This window comes from Typopeltis vanoorti, chromosome 1, assembly GCF_054136105.1.
Source record: "Typopeltis vanoorti isolate ZY-2024b chromosome 1, IOZ_Tvanoo_1.0, whole genome shotgun sequence".
NCBI classification, from domain to species: Eukaryota; Metazoa; Arthropoda; class Arachnida; order Uropygi; family Thelyphonidae; genus Typopeltis; species Typopeltis vanoorti.
The window spans coordinates 44,591,807-44,610,942 of record NC_143549.1 but is presented as its reverse complement, the minus strand read 5'-3'; the positions used below and the strand labels follow the sequence as shown (position 1 = coordinate 44,610,942).

The following is a 19,136-nucleotide window of genomic DNA, read 5'->3' as shown; positions in this document are numbered from 1 at the left end:
TTGAATTTAAATGGAATTTTTAATTGCAATGACAGACAATTGACTGCTTTCTTCGACAATTCAAGTAAAAGTAAACACGGACAAACATGCATGTTTAAGTCCACACGTAGCAAAACAAGCATGTTTTGACAAGTTTTCGGCCTGCACTCATGCATGTTTCAACCGGCGCAGTGCTTGACCGTTTTGCACGTTTTTTTCGAACCGCGGATATGGGAGGTGGGGGCTACTGTGCACACACACACACACCATCAATGTTTTGTTTACTATTGTGCTTTGTGTAATTGTTATAACCTGGATGAGCTCATGCTATTGGGTTATATGTATGTTAAGATTTTATAATTTTGTGATAATAAATAAAGAAGTATTGATATTAATGCAGCACTCATTAAAACTGCAGGCTTCATTCAGGCCAAATCAAACATGGTTTTTCAACTGTTGATGAATGCTATAAAATGACAGCAAATTGAGATCCTTCTGTGTGAATAAAAAACTGCTATACTAGAAATGAAATTGACTAGGTTGGCCTCACTTTACTGGTTAGGGATTCCTTGAAGCTTAAGACATTCAGGCACTCTGAGATTTTTCAAATGAGTAAAAGAAATGAGTGCACTTTGTCAGTAAAACCAGAGATAATCAGTTAGTGAGTGAAGGTCATATATGTCAAGCATGTTTCGTAATGTGAATCTAAAAGTATCAACAAGTACTTTTAGTATTGGTAAATAAGTCCAGAGAGAGAGAGAGAGAGAGGGGGGGGGGGGGGAAGCAATCTTTCATGCAGTGATTGACAAGAGAGAATGGAAGGACTAATGAAATTTGTTGACAGAACTGACTAAATGCTCTAGGAGTATCAAGTTCAACAAAAACAACATAGGTTTCTCGAAACCCTTCCATGACATGTCCAGACGTAGGTAATGTTTATGTTTAATCTAATCTACAGCCAGATCTGCTGTAGATTAGTGAACAGAATCCATACTGGCAATTGTTGGTACTGGGAAAGGATCTTCAAGGTAGTGAATAATTTCATCGATGGCTATCTGATAGAAGATGAGTAATGCCTATTTAACATGTTTGCTGCCACGCTCCTCAGGCATAGTTTGTTCCTGCACGCCAAGCATTTTCACGTCTTCAAGGTCACTACGAGTAATCTCATATCACTCACATCTTCAAGGTCACTACAAGTAATCTCGTATCACCCGCAATCTTCAAGGTCACTACAAGTAATCTCGTATCACCCGCATCTTCAAGGTCACTACAAGTAATCTCGTATCACCCGCATCTTCAAGGTCACTACAAGTGATCTCGTAGCTGGCTTATCAGACAGAATTTTGTTTCATACGCCAACTACGAGTAATCTCGTATCACCCCACATATAAATTACATATGCTGATGACTGTGTTTATTGCATCTAGTCTCAAAAAACCTTCAGTTTCGCCATGACCAGTAAAAGAAAACTTACTGATAAAGAATTAGAAGCTTACGCTAATATGAGCGATGATGAATTCATTAAATTCATCATCTCAAATGGAAGGATAAGAGGGAAGTTCTTTCCATTTCAAATATGCACAAATCTCGGAATGGTAAAATTCAATTAAAACCAAATATCGTTAGGGACTATAATTTGCGTATGTCAGGCATCGATTTTTCTAATCAAATGCTTTCTTATTCTCGTAGACAAGCTTATATGTTGGTTATGCATTACTAAATCACTTAATTGACAACGTACATAAGAATATAAATTAAATTACACTTTAATAAATATTTCTGATATTTCTGCAACGTCACGTTGCCATCTTCAAAAGGAACTTACAAAAAAGGCACGTGCATATAGGCTACAACACAGTAACTGAGAATGAAGTGATGAAGTTATTGTTCTCCTAAAAGTCCTGATGGTGCCCCCTAGCGGGCTATGTAGATGTTCTTGGCCATTGGGCTGAAGGTCTGCTGATGTACCTTCTGAATCAAATCACCAACAGTGTAAGACTGGATGTAGCTTGTGTCCTTTCCAAAGCAAGACCACCAAAAACCAACATATCCAACATGGAATATAAAGCTCTGCCAAAAATGAGGAATAATAAAGAAATAGTTATCACCAAAGCAAATAAGGGAAATGCAACTGTAGTTACTTAACCAAAAGGACTACACAGGTAAGCTTAATGCTCTTCTATTAGATCAGGCTACTTACCTTCCTATCGAATACAATCCCACCAACTCACAAATCAGAAAACTTCACAGGCTCCTTAAGAAAGTCACTTCTTGGCTTGTAGAAGTTACTAACAGATTAAAACCTGTTTAACTCTATACCCCCTTCCCGTATTTATGGACTCCCAAAAATACATAAAGAAAATGTGCCATTACGTCCGATAGTGCAGGTGACATTGATCTGACCACATACAAATTAGCTAAACATTTGGCCGGAGCGATCACGCACACACTATACTGGCAACACACTATCACACATAAAAAACTCAGCCCACTTCAAAGCCAGCATAGAAAACCTTACACTCCAACATACTGACATAATGGTCAGCTTTGACGTCTTCTCCTTATTCACAAATGCCCCACTCAAGGAAACTTTAGAGCTAATCCAAGCTAAATTTTCTCCCGATATCTCAGCCCTATTTCAGTTCACAATGAACTCAGGCTATTTCATTTGACAGGGAAAATTCTACAAACAAATAGAGGGGACAGCCATGGGTTCACCACTCTCCCCACCCTTGACTTTGACCAATTTCAAATGACCATATGGCATCGACACGTTGATGATGTGTTCGCTATTTGGCCACATGGCTCTGAAACACTCCTCTCCTTACCACATTTAAACAACCAATACCCTAGAATCAAGTTCACTCTGGAAAAAGAGGAAAACAACAGCCTCCCTTTCCTAGACACCCTAGTCAGCTGCCAGCCTGATGGAACCTTAGTTTTCTTAGTTTATAGAAAACCCACCCATACAGTCAGGTACATTCACCAACAATCCCCCTCCCCCATTCACAGCAATATGGAGTGGAAAACACTATACAACAGGACTTAAACTAATCTGTTCTAATGACAAGGCCTTAAACACTGAACTAAATCACATTCTCAACACTTTCTCAGTCAATGGCTACCCCCCCCCAAAAAAAAATCCAAAAAATATTGAAACCAACAACACCCCCCCCCCCTCACAACAAGGATTACTCTAAATCCATCACCATCTCAGAAAAAATTACCAAAATCTTAAAAAAACATGACTTGACCTCCTGTTACAGATCATACAGAAAATTGGCATCCCTTATCCACTCCACTAAAGACCAACCACTTCCCCTAGACCTACCTGGTGTATACCAGGTCCCTTGCAGCTGTAAACTGCCTTACTTTGGCCAAACAGGCAGGAATATCTGAATTTCAGAACACAAGGACTACATCTGGTTTCACAAGTACAGTCACTCTGGTCTTGCAGACCATGCTCTGGATACACGTCACAGAATATAGTGGAAGAAAGCTACAGTAATACACCGTAGCAAATACAAATTCGAAAGACTATTCATGGAATCAGCCTCAGCCCTAAAAAACTCTCCAAACCTTGGTTGTATGAGACTGCCCCAAATTTGGGAGGCTTACATCAGCAGACCTTCAGCCCAATGGCCAAGAACACCTACATAGCCTGCTAGGGGGCACCATCAGGACTTTTAGGAGAACAATAGCTTCATCACTTCATTCTCAGTTACTGTATTGTAGTGCCTACATGCACGTGCCTTTTTTGTAAATTCCTTTTGAAGATTGCAACGTGACGTTACCGAAATATCGGAAATATTTATTAAAGTGTAATTTAATTTATATTCTTATCTATGTTGTCAATTCCTTAAGTGATTTAGAAATGCTTTCTTACTATTCCGCCTTACGAAATACAATTAGATGGTCAAAGAAATTGGCAATACGCATTTTTGATATATACATTCAAAATGCGCATAAATTTTATAATATAATTACTGGAAACGCAATGACTGCGTTAAAATTTAGAGATCGATTTATTTCAGTTTTTGTTGGAATGGATGAGTTAAAAGCAGCACAGAATATCAGCAAGATTCAGGATCTTCATTATTTGGAAATTTTACCACCTATAGAAAAAAGAATCGCCTGACAAAGCCATGCCAAGTATGTACATGAAACAAACAACGACGCGAAACATGGTTATTATTATCCTGTTTACCAGAAAAAACCACCATTGTGAGAGGAAAATTGTTTTAAAGTGTATCATTGTTAATTTGAATAAATTGGTTTTTATTTTATTGATTTTATTAGTTTTAATTTGATTTACAAATTATGGCTTAACTCGTGCTTGGAATAGGAGGTCGGTAATCGACATATGAGTATATTCTGGTCGACTTCTGAGGCACACATGTACTATATTTTAGCTGAAATTATTTCCCTTCTACCAAGCCCCAAAGAAGTGCTCTCTGCTTTATTCACAAGTGAAGGGTCCAAATTAAGGTACTTATACTAAGGATTAACTCGTGATTGGTATAGGAGGTCAGTAATTGACACACAAGTATATTTGTAGTTGGCTTGTGAGGCTCATATACCAACTACGAGTATACTTGTAGTTGGCAGCGAATGTGTTAATATTTAATTCCTGTATCTACCTGTTATGCTAATTAATACAAATTTCGCAAATTATTTTCATATTATATGCATTCGTTACCAGCATATTTCATGTATATAATACAAGAAATCTCAACAAGAAATTATATTTTTGTTTTAATCCCAAGCATGAAGTAACTTCATGACAAATTCTGTAGTCTACTTGTATATAGAGGCAGCTGTAATCACATCAACTGTTTAGTTTCCCATAAGATATGAGTAGTCACGAGGTTACTTCATGCATACACTTGGGTAAAGGATTAACAGAAGTAAGTTTCTTGTCAAGTATATTAAATGTTATAAACAAGTGGAAAAACTTTCCATACTTTGTTGACCAATCTTGTTGCTAAAACTGACTGAATGTTTTGGAAATATCACATGCAAAAATGCAATAGATAAGGTCACTGGACTCGCAGTGACTGTTTCGAACTAATTTAATTCTCTAGTAACCAGTATGGCTACAGCTCTTGGTTACATAATACACAAACTAACTTACTTTATCACTAAAACCCGTAACTTATTATAAACTACGAAAACTATCTGAAAGGTATTTTATTCTATTTGTATATAGAAGGAAACATTTATTAACTGTAACAAAATAAATAGCCAAAAATAAGTAATCACCAACAGAAAATGATAGTAATACTTGAACTATATTGTATAATATTGTACATTGAATTGCAAAACTCGAATTGTATTGTATAATATTGTGCATTAAATTGCAAAACTTGAACTGTATTGTATAATATTGTACATTGAATTGTACAACTTGACTTGTATTGTATAACACTGTACATCAGGGGTCAGCAACTGGCAGCCCAAACATACATTTTTGGTGGCCCATAAAAGGTTGACTATACTTACATGGTATGTGTAAGTATAGTCAATCAATTTAAATCAATTTATTGTATCATATTTAAATCATATTATAAATTTAAAATAATTTTATACCTATACTCTGTGATATCGCCGTGAAGGACTGTGAAGTTTTCAGAGATTGTCTTGATTGGGAGGACGAATGGCAAGCAAGAGTGTTAACTTGCAGAGAGAGAGAGGGAATGAGAGGAATGATGGGGGGGGAACCAGGGATAGAGAGATGCAGGTGAGCAATCAAGGAACAGAGTGATAAGAGGTATGATGTATGGAGACTCGATGATCCGTGGTGTGCAAGATAGGATGCCAGAGGAGTGTTTGCCTGGAGGAATGATAGAAAGCGTGGCCATGGCAATTAAGTAGGGTGAAAGCGAAGATGAGATGATTGTGATGGTGGGCACGAATGACTTGAGAGGCAGTGTAAATCGGATGGTGAGAGATCTGAAATTCATGCTTGAGGTTGTACAAAAGAAAATGTAGAGAGGAAAGTTTGTGTGTGTGTGCACACATGCTACCCAGGTATGATAATGACGAGCTGAGCAGAAGAGCAGTAATAATGAATAGCATAATAGCCAGAATGCATCAGAAGAGATGATTGGAATATGTGGATGCTTGGAGGGCATTTGAGGACAAAAAGGAGCTGTATGCAAGAGACCACTTGCATCTGAATGAGGAGGGACATAGGCATCTAGATAGATCATGTCTTTTCCCCACCCTTCATAAATTGAAAAATTCCATCAGTTGAAATCCTGTATGACCCTTTCAGAAGTTTGTAAGTCTCAATCATATCACCACCCCCTCTTTCTCCTGTTTGCTAGTGTCTGCGGTCTACTGATTCTCAATCTGTCTTCATAATCCTGATATCATTTTTAACACTCTCCTTTGTACTCTCTCCAATATATCAAAATCACAATTTCTCACAATATTCCTCCAATAATTCAAAAAAATCCATATCTTCCTTACTATAACCTTCCATAGAACCATAGATACGTAGGTATCTCTGTATAATTCCTGAATACGTTCCTGAATGTGTTTGGTATCAGGAGTCTTGAAAAACTAACAACAGGTATGAGACCTTGCACAGAGAGTCACGGAAACTAAATTATAAAGGGAGGAATAGTGAGAATATGAGTGTAAGAACAGAATGTTATATAACCATGTTAATGACAGAAATGGGCTTTATCATGGAAACGTTTATGAGGAGAGAAAGATTTCGACTTTGTGTTCATCCAGTTCAGACTCATGAAATGTGTGCAAAGATGTCTACATGTATAAGGCACTGGAGAAGAATAGAGATCTGCAAGTTGTCCAACTGTTCATGTATACTGTTGTCTGCAATCTGCAGTATGCAAAAGAACATGCAAATAGATTATTACTTCTATACACAAATGCTAGGAGTATCAGAAACAAAGGGTAGAGTTTGTTGCCTTGATCATTATGTTGGGACCACAGATTGTAGGCATTAGTGAGACTTCACTATCAGAATCAGACATACTAATTGGTATCGAGTGTAAAAGGTACAATATTTTTAGGAAGGATAGAGAGGATAGGAGTGGAGGGGTGTGTGTTGCTAATGATATCAGATGACTTGAATCCAGTTAGAGCTTAGACCTATGATTGTAGTACTACTACAACTAATAGTATTTCATCTGGCAGTGAGTTTGAAGCTATCCGGTGTGAGATGGAATCTAAAACAGCAATCACATACTGGGATGATGTTACAAACCTGGTGGATCGGTTGCTAGTGATGAAGAAATGCATCACCAAATAGAAAATATGAGCGTAAAAAGAGTAACCATCATGGGAGACTTTATCCAAATGTTGATTGGGCACCTATAAAATCTCATGAGATGAATGAAAATGAATTTACTGAGCTGTTGCGGGACAACTTCCTCAAAGCAACATGTGACAGAAGCAGCGTGAGTTCAAAGGCTGCTAGATTTGATTATAGTGTCAGAGGGCATTTCAGTTAAAGACGTGACTATTCTGCTTCCAGTTGATGACAATGATCATGCGGTGCTCACTTGGGAAGTGACTAAGTTTATGAATGTTCCATTCAGAAAAGGTTACATGCTGAACTACAAAGCAGGAAATTATGACCAACTGAGGAGTATACCAAGTTCAGTAGAATGGGATCTGTTGCTGCATGGGAACAATATTGACAGTGCATGGGAAGCATTTAAACAATACTTAAATGAAGCAATATCAGAATGTGCCCTGAGCATTTCGAAGAATAAATAGGATAGGAGTCAAATAGATGTGTAATCTTATTAAGCAAGAGATTCGTAAGAAAACGATCATGTGGAAGGAATACCGAGTGCATAAGGATGATGACCATGAATATTATAACAGCAGGCTAGAATAGTTACAAATGTTGTACAAAAAAGCAAAGTCTGAGTATGAAAGGAAACTGGCTCTGCATGCTAAAAACAACCCACAAGAATTCTGTCGATATGCTGCAAGTGTAAGAAAAAAATTAACATGAAAGAATAACTCTTAAATGCAGATGGTGTGAGGGTTACAGATGCAGAAGAGGTTGTTCAACTAATCAATGCCCATTTTGTTAAAAGCCATCAACCTGGTGTGTGCAACATTGAGCTCATAGCTACCTCTTCACTGAATGAAGAAACTCAGATATATAAGGATGAGGTATTAGAGCTGTTGAACTAACTGAATAAGAATTTAGCAATAGGGACTGGTGGGATATCAGCATATGTTAGAACGTTGGGTGCTAAAAGAGGGTTCAGCTGAATTGGCTATTCCTTTGACCAGGTTGTTTAACAATGCTACTGGCCAAGACATCTATAGATGTCAAGGTTATCAAGGATGCAAAGTGCATATTAAATTTTAATACCATTAATATTACACTGAAATGCATGATGGATATGAAGTGTATGAGGATGCATATTTGATCCATAATGGCCAGTAAAGCGGTTAATATAAGTCTCAGAACAGGGAAGATTCCACAGGAATGGAAAGAATGTATGGTAATTCCATTGCACAAGAGTGGTGCAAAGATTGTTGATGTATCCAACTATCAACCAATTAGTATCTCAGGAGTGGTGGTGAAGATTTTGGAAAAATTGGTTAGGGCTCGCATTCAGAAATGGGACAGTGAATCTACTTTCGATGAGCAACATGGGTTTACTAAGGGAACATCATGTTTTAGTAACTTCCTCACATTCTATAACAATGTCACCATTGAACTAGACAAGGGAATTTATACACCGTGATACTTTTGGATTTTGCTAAGGCTTTTGACAGAATACAGCAATAGACTGTTGCATAAGTTGGAGAATATTATTATTATTACGGGCAACTCCAGGGAGTCCTTAGACTCATCGAGGGAGGCCCCAAATCATACTCATCACAACTATTCGACATTCATACAGTATCTATCATACCTTGCCTTAAACTCATTCACTGTCACAGCATCCACTACAGACTCTGGCAGCTTATTCCACTCATTCAGCACTCTAAAAGTAAAGAAGAACCAGCTCTAACACCCTTACTAACCACACTTTTGCCCAGTTTCCATGGATGTCCCCTAGTCCTCCCACAACCAGCCTTGTTCTCAAAAATATCTTCTGAATTAATTTTATAGAAACCCTTCAGTAATTTGAATGTCTCAATCATATCTCCCGTCCTCTGCCTATCAACCAATTTTTGCAACCCACAAATCTTCAACCTGTTCTCATAAGGTTCATTCCACAGACCTGCAATCATCTTGTCACTTGCCTTTGGATCCTCTCAACCTCCTCCCCATCAAGAAGAAACCTAGGTGACCAAATCTGGACACAATAGTCGAGATGGGGTCTTATCAAGACTCGATACAGAGGAACAATAACCTGCTTGTCAACGTATTCTTCAGCAACCAAGTGATTTGATGAGCTGATTTGGCCACTTTTGCAATGTGCCCCCTAAACTTCAACTCCTTATCCACCAACGTGCCTCATCTATTTCCTGGAGTACAGTTCCACCAATGTAGTAAACTGCTGCTAATCTTTTCACCCCAAAATGCATAACCTTACATTTTGCCACATTAAATTGACATCCATTCTCCTTAGCCCGGACCTCTTTGGGTTACAGAATATTAGTGTGGATAAGATGATGGCTGACTGACAGATATCAAAAAGTGGTATATGGGGGGATGTGAGTCTGCAAGATTTAAGGTAACCAGTGGTGTACCACAAGGATCTGTGCTTGGTCCACTGTTATTCAATCTGTACATTAATGATATTGGAAAGGATTTGACAAGTGACATACAGCTATTTGCTGATGATGTAAAGATAGGTAGGGTAATCAGAATGCTGCTGATATGCATTACTAGCAGAATGATTTGAATAGGCTGGAATTGTGGGCATGGTTAAATGGATGTCAGTAAATGCAAAGTCATGCACTTAGTGTGATTAGATATCCAATATCATATTATATTGGTAGGAGTGCTAGAAGAAACTGATGAGGCTCCAAGGGATCTTGGAGTGTTACCAGATAGGAAGTTGAAGTTCAGGGACCATGTAGCAAAGATTGCAAATACAACTCAAAAGATATTGGAAGTTTATTTTGCACTTGGTTAGACTAGAATAAATTTAGACTGATGTTAAATTACCTGATGGTGAGAAGGATGTCTGAAAACAATAATTTGTTGTCATTTTCAATTTCCATGGTGAATTTGATAAGTGGGTGTCAAGTATTGATTTCGACTAAAAAGGAAGGTAAAGAATCTGTTGTGAAGCCACACTGCAAAAATGTCATCTATATATCTAACCCAAAACAAAGGTTGAAGATATATAGATACATATCTTCTAAATGCTCCAAATAAAACTGCCATGGGAAAGTGGACTTCCCATGGCAGTTCCTTCTATGGTTGTAGAATTTGTTTTGACACAAGAAATACCCAGAGTGCATTACGAATCCAAATAATTTTACGATATCTTCCGGGAAGATGTCAGTAAGCAGTGTAAAGTCTCTTTGAGAGGTACATTTGTGAATACGGATTCTACATTGAAGCTCACCATAAGATCAATAGGTTGTAAGGAGACATTTAATTTGTGTAAGAATCCGAAGAGCGAGATTTGTCCATGTGATTTCAATAAGTTCGCTAAATATTTGGCTATGTGGTAAGTAGGTGAATCAATACAGTCCACAATAGGATGGAGAGGAATGTCTGTCTTGTGGATTTTTGGTAGACCATAAAATCTTTCTTTTTTTTTTTTTTTTTTTAAATGAAGATCTAGATACTACATCTGTCAATGATTAATGATATTTTAATATGATTTTATAAATTAATTTTGTATGACATTGTAAATTTATACATGTAACTATTCTGCATGCTTATGTTTACCTTTCTTCAGTGAAATGATAATCATGATTAACGATGTAACATCACGCGGCTCGTTCTAATTTTGAATGAGCGATTGTTTGTATTCTACCTTGTAAAAGACTGTTTTCTGTTTAGCACTGATGATACTTTATTTTCAAACTGAAATATTTGGCAGTATATTAAATATACTTTTCTTGTGCTAATGTGTAGATAATTCTTAAAGATTTGTATAATACTGATGGACTGCATCTAAATTGTTCTGATGTTAGATGTCTAGAGAGAGCTTTGTTCACCAAGCATGCTGAAACACAAATTCAGGAAAACTTTAGTAATTAGGGCGGAAGCAGATTAGTTTGTGAGAAGGCACCCATGAGATGAGTGAGAGTCAGAATGACCAAATACTGAATTTAGTCTCTCAAAAAAAATAATAAAAATAAATATATATATTAAATAAGGTAATCAATTCAGGCCTAAAGGGATACTGCAGTTTCCACGTACTAATGCCAGAAGTATTAGGAACAAGAGATGAATTTTTGGTGGTGGCTAGTGCAATTTCAACAAAAGTTATAGGTATTAGTGAGATTTAACTAACAGCAGATGTAGTTAAAGGGATTGAATATGCAGGGTTTCAGGGAAAATACAGGTCAGGGAGAAGGGTAATCTGATCATAGCAGATGAATCGCAGCCAAAAATAGTAGATAGGCAGACAAAATATACTGTTAGTTGTTGCTATAGACCAGGAAGTTCCACAGATGATCAGAAAGACATACATTGACAATTAGTACAATGATTAGAGGTTGGGGGACCATCTACAGAGATATACACTAGAAAGAAGAGAGATCACAGGGTAGGAAGGAAATGGAATTTATACACCGACTGAGAAATAATTCGTTGAGGCAACACGCAATATGGGAAACTAAGTGCTAGATTATTGGAATTAACCATAAGATCAGAATAGTTATCCATAACTAAGGTGGCTGCATAGCCTCTTAGTGGCAAAAGTGATTATGCAATTTTGACTTGGGAGGTTGTAAAACATGAGGAATATTCTGTCAAAAAAGGGATATATGTAGAACTACAAGGTAGGTGATTATGACAAGTTTAGGAGAAAGCTTAAATCTGTGCCATGGCATAAAATAATGCAAGGGAAGGTTATAGTGCATGAGGAAGCAGTATTAAATTGTATACCTAGGATAAATAGAGTTAATCAGGTAGGAGTTAGATGAGTAATATCATTAAGCATGAGATACAGAAGAAGAAAATGCTGTGGAGGGTATATAAAGAGAAAGGTGACCAGCAAACTAACGAACAGTACCAGATTCAGGCAAGAAAGGAGACCAGCGTGGCAAGGTAGGCAAAATCAGATTATGAGAAGAATATAGCCAAGAAGGCCATAAGAAATCCAGAGTTCTTTTGTTATGTGGCAAATAAAAGGATTAATACTATGGAAGATTAACCTTAATGAGTGATGATAGTCACGAGATGACAGAAGAAAGTGAGTGATCACTTTGCAAGAGTACATCATCCAAGGGAGATTACTGCTATAACATATGCAACAGACACTAATATAGGAACAGAGGTGGATGAATTAGTTTCTTAGGATATTGCAGAATCTCAATGCAAATACAGTTGTGAGATTAGATGGGATATCAGCTAGGTTTTGCGAGAAGAGGTCACACCTGGTAATGTCTCTGACTAGAGTGTTTACGTCTCAGCTCAGGTAGAGTTCCAAGGGAGTGAAAAGAGGGCAAAATAATTCCCTTGAATAAAAAAGTTATAAGACATCACCATCATCAAATTCCTGACATGTACCCTCAAGGGATGTACAGGATATGATAGTACTACATGAAAAATTTACATCATTACTAACTTCCTATCTACAATTTTCCTCCAAATCAGTCTATTACTTGTCAAGACTCCAATATTATCATTATCAGATCTTATATTTCTATCGTCTAAGGCACATTGTAGCGTAACAATCCACCTATATCTTGGTCTTTCTCTGGGTAGTTTTCCTGCCAACCGAGCAAAGAACACTTGTTTTACTAATCTTTCCTCGCCTATTCTGTTTAAGTGACCATACCACCTGAGATTAGCTCTGCTAACACATTCCGGGATGCCAACAATGTCAAGTTCTTTCCTAATATCCTCATTTTTAATATGATATTGCCATTGATGCCATCTGTTCAATCATTGGGAATTCATCCCTCTGTCCAGGCTTTCTGAACTATGCAGTTCAGCCACTGTAAGACTTTTATACCACCATACTTCAGCATTTCTGATTGAATATCATCTACTCCTGCTGCCTTTCAACATTTTAAGCCTTTGATGGCTTTTTCTACTTCAAGTACGGATATGTATTCCTGACTGTATGCCTGTTGAGTGTCACCTTTATCATCTCCTTTTACAGCATTCTTTCCTCCATTTCTAAGCTTCTTCAACAACCTCCAGAATATCTTACCACTTCTTGATATTTATTTTCTATGTTCTTGCCAATGTCCTCCTATGACTTTTGTTTAGCTAGTTTTACACAGTGTTTCACTTTCTTACATTTGTCTCTGTATTCTCTAAGAGCAAAAGCTGACTTATTTGCCAGGAACTTTTGATAGGATTTCTTCTTTTCCTTCACTGCCTCTTAACTTCCTGTGTCCACCATGGAGTCCTGATTTTTCTATCCTTGAAGACAACCTCACCACATGCCTCTCTGGCTGAATCAATCAGGGTTTTCTTCAAGGCTTGCCACTGAATCTCCAAGGTTTGGTTCCTGTTCTCAAACTCTTTCATTTTTTCTTCAATAATATTTGTGTATGTTAATCTACAGTTCACATCTGAGAGCTGCTCAACTTTTATTCACTTTAAAACTTTCTTACATGTTATTCTTTTCAATATGAAATTCAATTTTATCCTGCTCAAGACTAAATAGTGATCGCTTCCAATTTCAAATCCTCTGTACACTCTGGTGTCCTGCACCAGGGAGAAAACATCACTATCAACAATAACATAGTCAATGAGACTTTTCTTATTCCTTGCCTCTTCTCTCCACGTGAATGTGTGCACATTTTTATGTTGGAACGTGGTGTTAGAAGATTAGCCTTCTATTTTGTGTTGAATACTATGGCTACTCCTTCTTTTCCTTGATTGTCATTGCTTGAATATAACATTTTGTATTTATTGCTCAGAAAGATCTTGCCAGTTTTTGCCTTTTTTTGTTTCAGTCACCCCTATTATGTCGATCTGGTACTTATCTAATTCCTCAGCTAGCTCCATTTCTTTGCCATTCAAGCTTCTTATGTTGGTAGTACTGATACTATGGTGATGTTGATTTGGGGTGTGTTTTCAGATTTGTTCCAGTAGCTGACTTTTTGCTGTTCGCCCTGGTTCCCTGGCGAAAACGAGGGCCTTGTTTAACCATGTGATGCCCCAGCCAGCATGAAATTTTGTCATGTTGTACCATCATTTTTTATTTTGGTTTAACCAATAAGAATACAATTTGGTCGGCTAAATCCCAATTTACAGCCCATCCTCGTTCGTTCAGTATCCAGGTAGATACCCAACAGGGTGCACCACGAGAAGGTGAGGATTGGAAATTAGGTCAGAAGCCCTGGTCGGTTCTCCGCATTCCTTTAAAGGCTATGTGGAGGTCTCCTCTCAGTTATACGGCTTTGACCCTTAAGCACCCCAAGTTATAAGACTACAGTTGCAAATTATAAACCAAAAAGTATTTCAGGTGTGATGGCAAAAATACTGAAAAAAATTGGTCAAAAAGAGAATTCAAGAATGAGTGGATAAAAATATACTGAATAAGGGGCAACATGGCTTTGTGAAGAATTGGTTATTCTTTAGTAATTTACTATCTTTTTATAATAGAGTAACAGCTGAGTTGGATAAAGGAAATGGCTACATGATGATTCTGCTGGATTTTGCAAAGGCACTTGACAGAATGCCACATGGAACTCTGTTACACAAATTAGAACAAATGGGGATTAATATAACTTTGGTTCAGTGGATGGCTGCTCAAAAGATATCAAAATGTGATATATGAAAGGTAATGTCAGTGCTTTGACCATTGCTGTTTAATTTGTTCATAAATGACATAGGAAATAATCTGAAAGGAAATATTCAGCTGTTTGCTGATGATGCAAAATTAGGTAGAGCACTAGTTGATCAAGGTGATGTGGAGAGCTTGCAGGACAATTTAAATAGGCCACGTGGGCAAAAGTTAATGGGTGTCAGTTTAATTTGAAGAAATGTCAAGTTATGCATTTTGGGATAAATAGATTACAAGCTGTGTATCACAATGATGGAAATCTGTACTCCGGGAAACAGATGAAGCTAGATTTAGCGGTGGTGGTAGGCAGAGTTAAAATTTAGAAGACATATTGCTAAGGTAGTCCATAAGATTACTGGGTATTGATTACAGAACACACTAACAAGTAGAGATAAGGAAGTTATTCCTGTTTATAAGGTCTTGATACATCCACATCTAAATTACTGTGCTCAGATCTGATCTCCTGGGTTTCTTTTGGATGAGGAAGCAGTGGAGAAGATTCAGAGATGAATAACCTAGATGGTGAGTGGTCTGTGGAATGTTCCATATGAAGATAGACTGAGGATGTATGCGTGGTTGATAGGAGAAAAAGAAGGGATATGATAGAAATATTTTTAAGTTGATTAGAGTTATATAGGATTGATGCAAGGGAAATATTTCAACACTTGTCCAGAGGAGCCAGAATAAGAGGTCGCCCACCCTGTAAGTTGCATAAAGGGGTGGTTAGGAGTGTGAGAACTAGATTTTTTTGCTTGGAGAGGTGTGAATGAGTGAAGTGGGTTGCCAGATAAGCTGTGAGTGTTTTGTCTGTTAATGAATTCAAGGAGAGGTATGACAGGTTGTGTGAATAGTTTGGCTCTCCTGCAATGAGCATTAATTAAGCTCCATGGAGGTGCCCATACAATAATAATATGTATGTACAAAAAATTAAGCTAAGCAATGTAATATCTACGTATAAATAGCACTTATAATCAAATGTGTTTGTATAAATTAAATTCTTTGTAAAAAGTTAAAAATGCCATGCAATTGGCCTGTATCTGAGTCTATATGACTCAGCCAGGTATGTAAAAATCTCATGTGAAGTATTGACACTACCAGAATATGACAAATGATAAGATGCATGTTGCATTTTTCACACATAGGTGGGTTCATTAGTCTGTAACAAATAATGTGTCAAGATGAGTGTGAGCTATGCAGAATCTAGCAAGAACTTCCTTTCTCCATTTCTATGTTGGCTAGACTGTCAATGCTCAATTTCAGGCTTATTATCATGCAATTTATTTTTCTGTGCTTCTTGCCATGATAACTGCCACTGGGCAATTAGTAATGGTACATAGAATAGTATGAGATAATCCAGCAGCAGAGTTTGCATTCTCGTTCTCCCTATTTCCAATGTGGCTGAAATTGAAGCAACTGCACATCAAAATTAAGACTCTTCATTCTGTATAATAGTTATAACACCTCGCAAAGCACTGGATGTGGATTATATATAGAAATGATAGTGCATAAAGAACTCTAAGAGCCTGTATACATTACACACTTTTGGTAGTAGTTTTTCTTTTTTTTTAAGTCGAATGGCATGCAACACTGCTGTATAATTACTAATATCAGGAAACACAGCTGACAGAGCTGGTTCATTTGCTTCCAGAGATCTCTGATCTTAAACCATCAGTACAGATGAACAAGAAATCAGAGTTAGCTGCTATATGTGCATTAAACAATTGAAGGTAAATAGATGATGCATGAGATGTTTATAACTGACGAAGTGAGAAGTTGCAGGATGGAGTGCAAACCTACTATTGGGGGGGGGGGGGGAATGTCATGTTTGGTGTAGACAATGTCAACATTCATGCCAATAGCTTCCATAATCTCTTTAATACATATACCAAAAGGATGTATGGCAGTCTGATAAAGCCTCCCAATACAGAACTAGTCCACACAGGATGCTCTAGAAGAGACTATTTTTTTTTTTAGAGAATAGCTAAGGGACAACTGCTTCCATCTACGTGATAGAGTTGGTTCATTTGTTTCCACATAAATGTTTTGAGTGGACGATGTGTGAAAGGCACCAGCAGCTATCTGTATACTTTAATGACGGATGGGATCCAACCATTGGAGGTTACTCCGCCCTGCAAAACCAGACTTGAGACCCATATCCAGCTTTGAACATAAGCACACGATACAGATGAAACAATGAAGATCAATCGCATCCCATTTGGTAGAGAACAGAGTGCAAAGAAAATTCAGTGACCTCTTCTACTTTTTCCTTAGTTGACAAATATGTGCAAGGAATGCAAGTTTTCTGGCAAAGATGAGTCCCAAGAAATTGCTTCTGTTGTTACTGGAATAACAATTTGTCCCATTCTTAACAGAATCTGGGTGAAGAGTGCATTTTTGGCAGAAGTGTACACAATCTTTTTTCTGCTGAAACCCCTGAAATCATTACTAAGAGCCCACAGAGAGATAAGATTAATTGCTTGCTGAAGTTGTCTTTTAATTACCCTCCATGTTTCAAGAGTGACAGTAAATTATGAAGTCATCAACATACACACCTGCACCTGTAGTTATACCTTTTTATATACAAGGGAATTATTTTGCCCTCTTTTCACTTTCTTGGAACTCTACCAGAGCTGAGACTTAAACCCTAGTCAGAGACATTACCAGGTGTGACCTCTTCTCGCCAAACCTAGCTGATATCCCATCTAATCCCACAACTGTATTTGCATTGAGATTCTGCAATATCCTAAGAAACTCTAATTCATCCACCTCTGTTCCCATATCAGTGTGATAACATTGCTGATCTGTTTCATGAGTATAGCATCTAAGATATTATTTAGCAGTATTCATGCATTTTAATCTTTGTTTCAGTAACATTAATTACAGTGCAATTTTACTTTCTGATTCTTTTGATTCCAATGATACTTCTTATACTGATTTATGCCTACCTTCAATTCCACTGTTTAAATAAAAATTCCTTTACTATTCTGCTAAAACTGAACACTGCTACCAACTTACTTTCCTAATTTGCAGATCCTAAAAAAAAAAAAAAAAAAACCTACTTCTTTAGAGGGATTGCACCTCTTAGTCTCAGTAATACCAAATATCACAATATTTGTAATTCTTCTATTAGCTCTATAGTTGGAAACTGTTGAACAATCCAAGTACTAAAATTTTTCTTCACAAGTAAATTCTTAATTTTCAAAAAGAAAACCGGAATAAATTTTCTAGGTACAGTAATTTTCCACAGTACTTTAACACTAGCTATAAAGGCACTATGAACTATTTCATGCTTGTTAAGCAAGCCATACCCATTTTAGTCTATTTCTTAGCATAATTTTCTTTGTCCTAATCTTATTTCTTATGCCTTAAAGTGATTACTTTCTCATATAGTTTGAAATTACTAACTGTATAAGAAAATAATTACTTTCTTATACAGTTAATGTGAAATACTGACTAATCATCTGTTTTTTTCTGAAATTTCTCTGGATATCAAAATTTTCAAGGGATAAAGTAATGGTAGGTAAAAATTTATAGCTAAGAACACAACATGAAAAGGAGACCCCTCCCTTCCTCTATCACAAACAAGGCACCAAGGACAAGCCACAAGCAGACAACTTACATTAAAAAAAGTGCTAGCTTAATTTTTAACCACACTATTAAAGGACAACAGACAAAACAAGGACCAACACTTACAGGTTAGACTTGCTGTTGGCAGCATTCTGATTCAACTCTAAAGTTGGAGAACTAATTGAACTCCTATTGGACCCTGATCCTCTAATACTGCCTGTGCTACTGATGAACTGCCAACTGCAAGAATAGTTTGTTAGTTAGAACAATAGATCAAAACAGTACACTACATATTAAGCAAAACACTATTTATTACAAAATGAGCTGATGTTATTTTTAGACAGGTCTTCAAAATTATGGACCTACAATCAATATGTGAAAAACACTTTAAAAATCAATCAGCTGTTACTTCCATTCAATTTTCATGTTAGACCAAATGGCACATCACAGCCACGTAAATTGGAGCCATTTAAATTTAATTTGCTATATCAGGGAATGCTACAGCTGTAAATTGCATGTATTCTCAGACCAGTCTCAGGTCAAATTGCAGGAATGAAAAGACTTTTTGAAAGCATTTTTTCATTCTAAAGAAAGGATTCAAATCCAGATCTTTCCAATAAAAGATCACTGTTGTTACCACTGGACTATGGAAGTTCTCTGTAGCTCAGTCCATTTAAAAGAAGAGTTCTGAAAATTGTATTACTG

At 37.0% G+C, this 19,136-nt stretch overlaps 1 protein-coding gene across 1 annotated transcript in view; it reads right to left on the bottom strand.

Annotated features, from left to right (window-relative positions):
• EDTP (Egg-derived tyrosine phosphatase) overlaps positions 1-19,136 on the bottom strand; it is a 451,026-nt gene that overhangs the window by 55,209 nt on the left and 376,681 nt on the right. Inside the window, exon 19 of the mRNA XM_090399919.1 lies at positions 18,558-18,671. Coding sequence (XP_090256045.1) covers positions 18,558-18,671 — 114 coding nt within the window. The remainder of the gene's footprint in view (positions 1-18,557; positions 18,672-19,136) is intronic.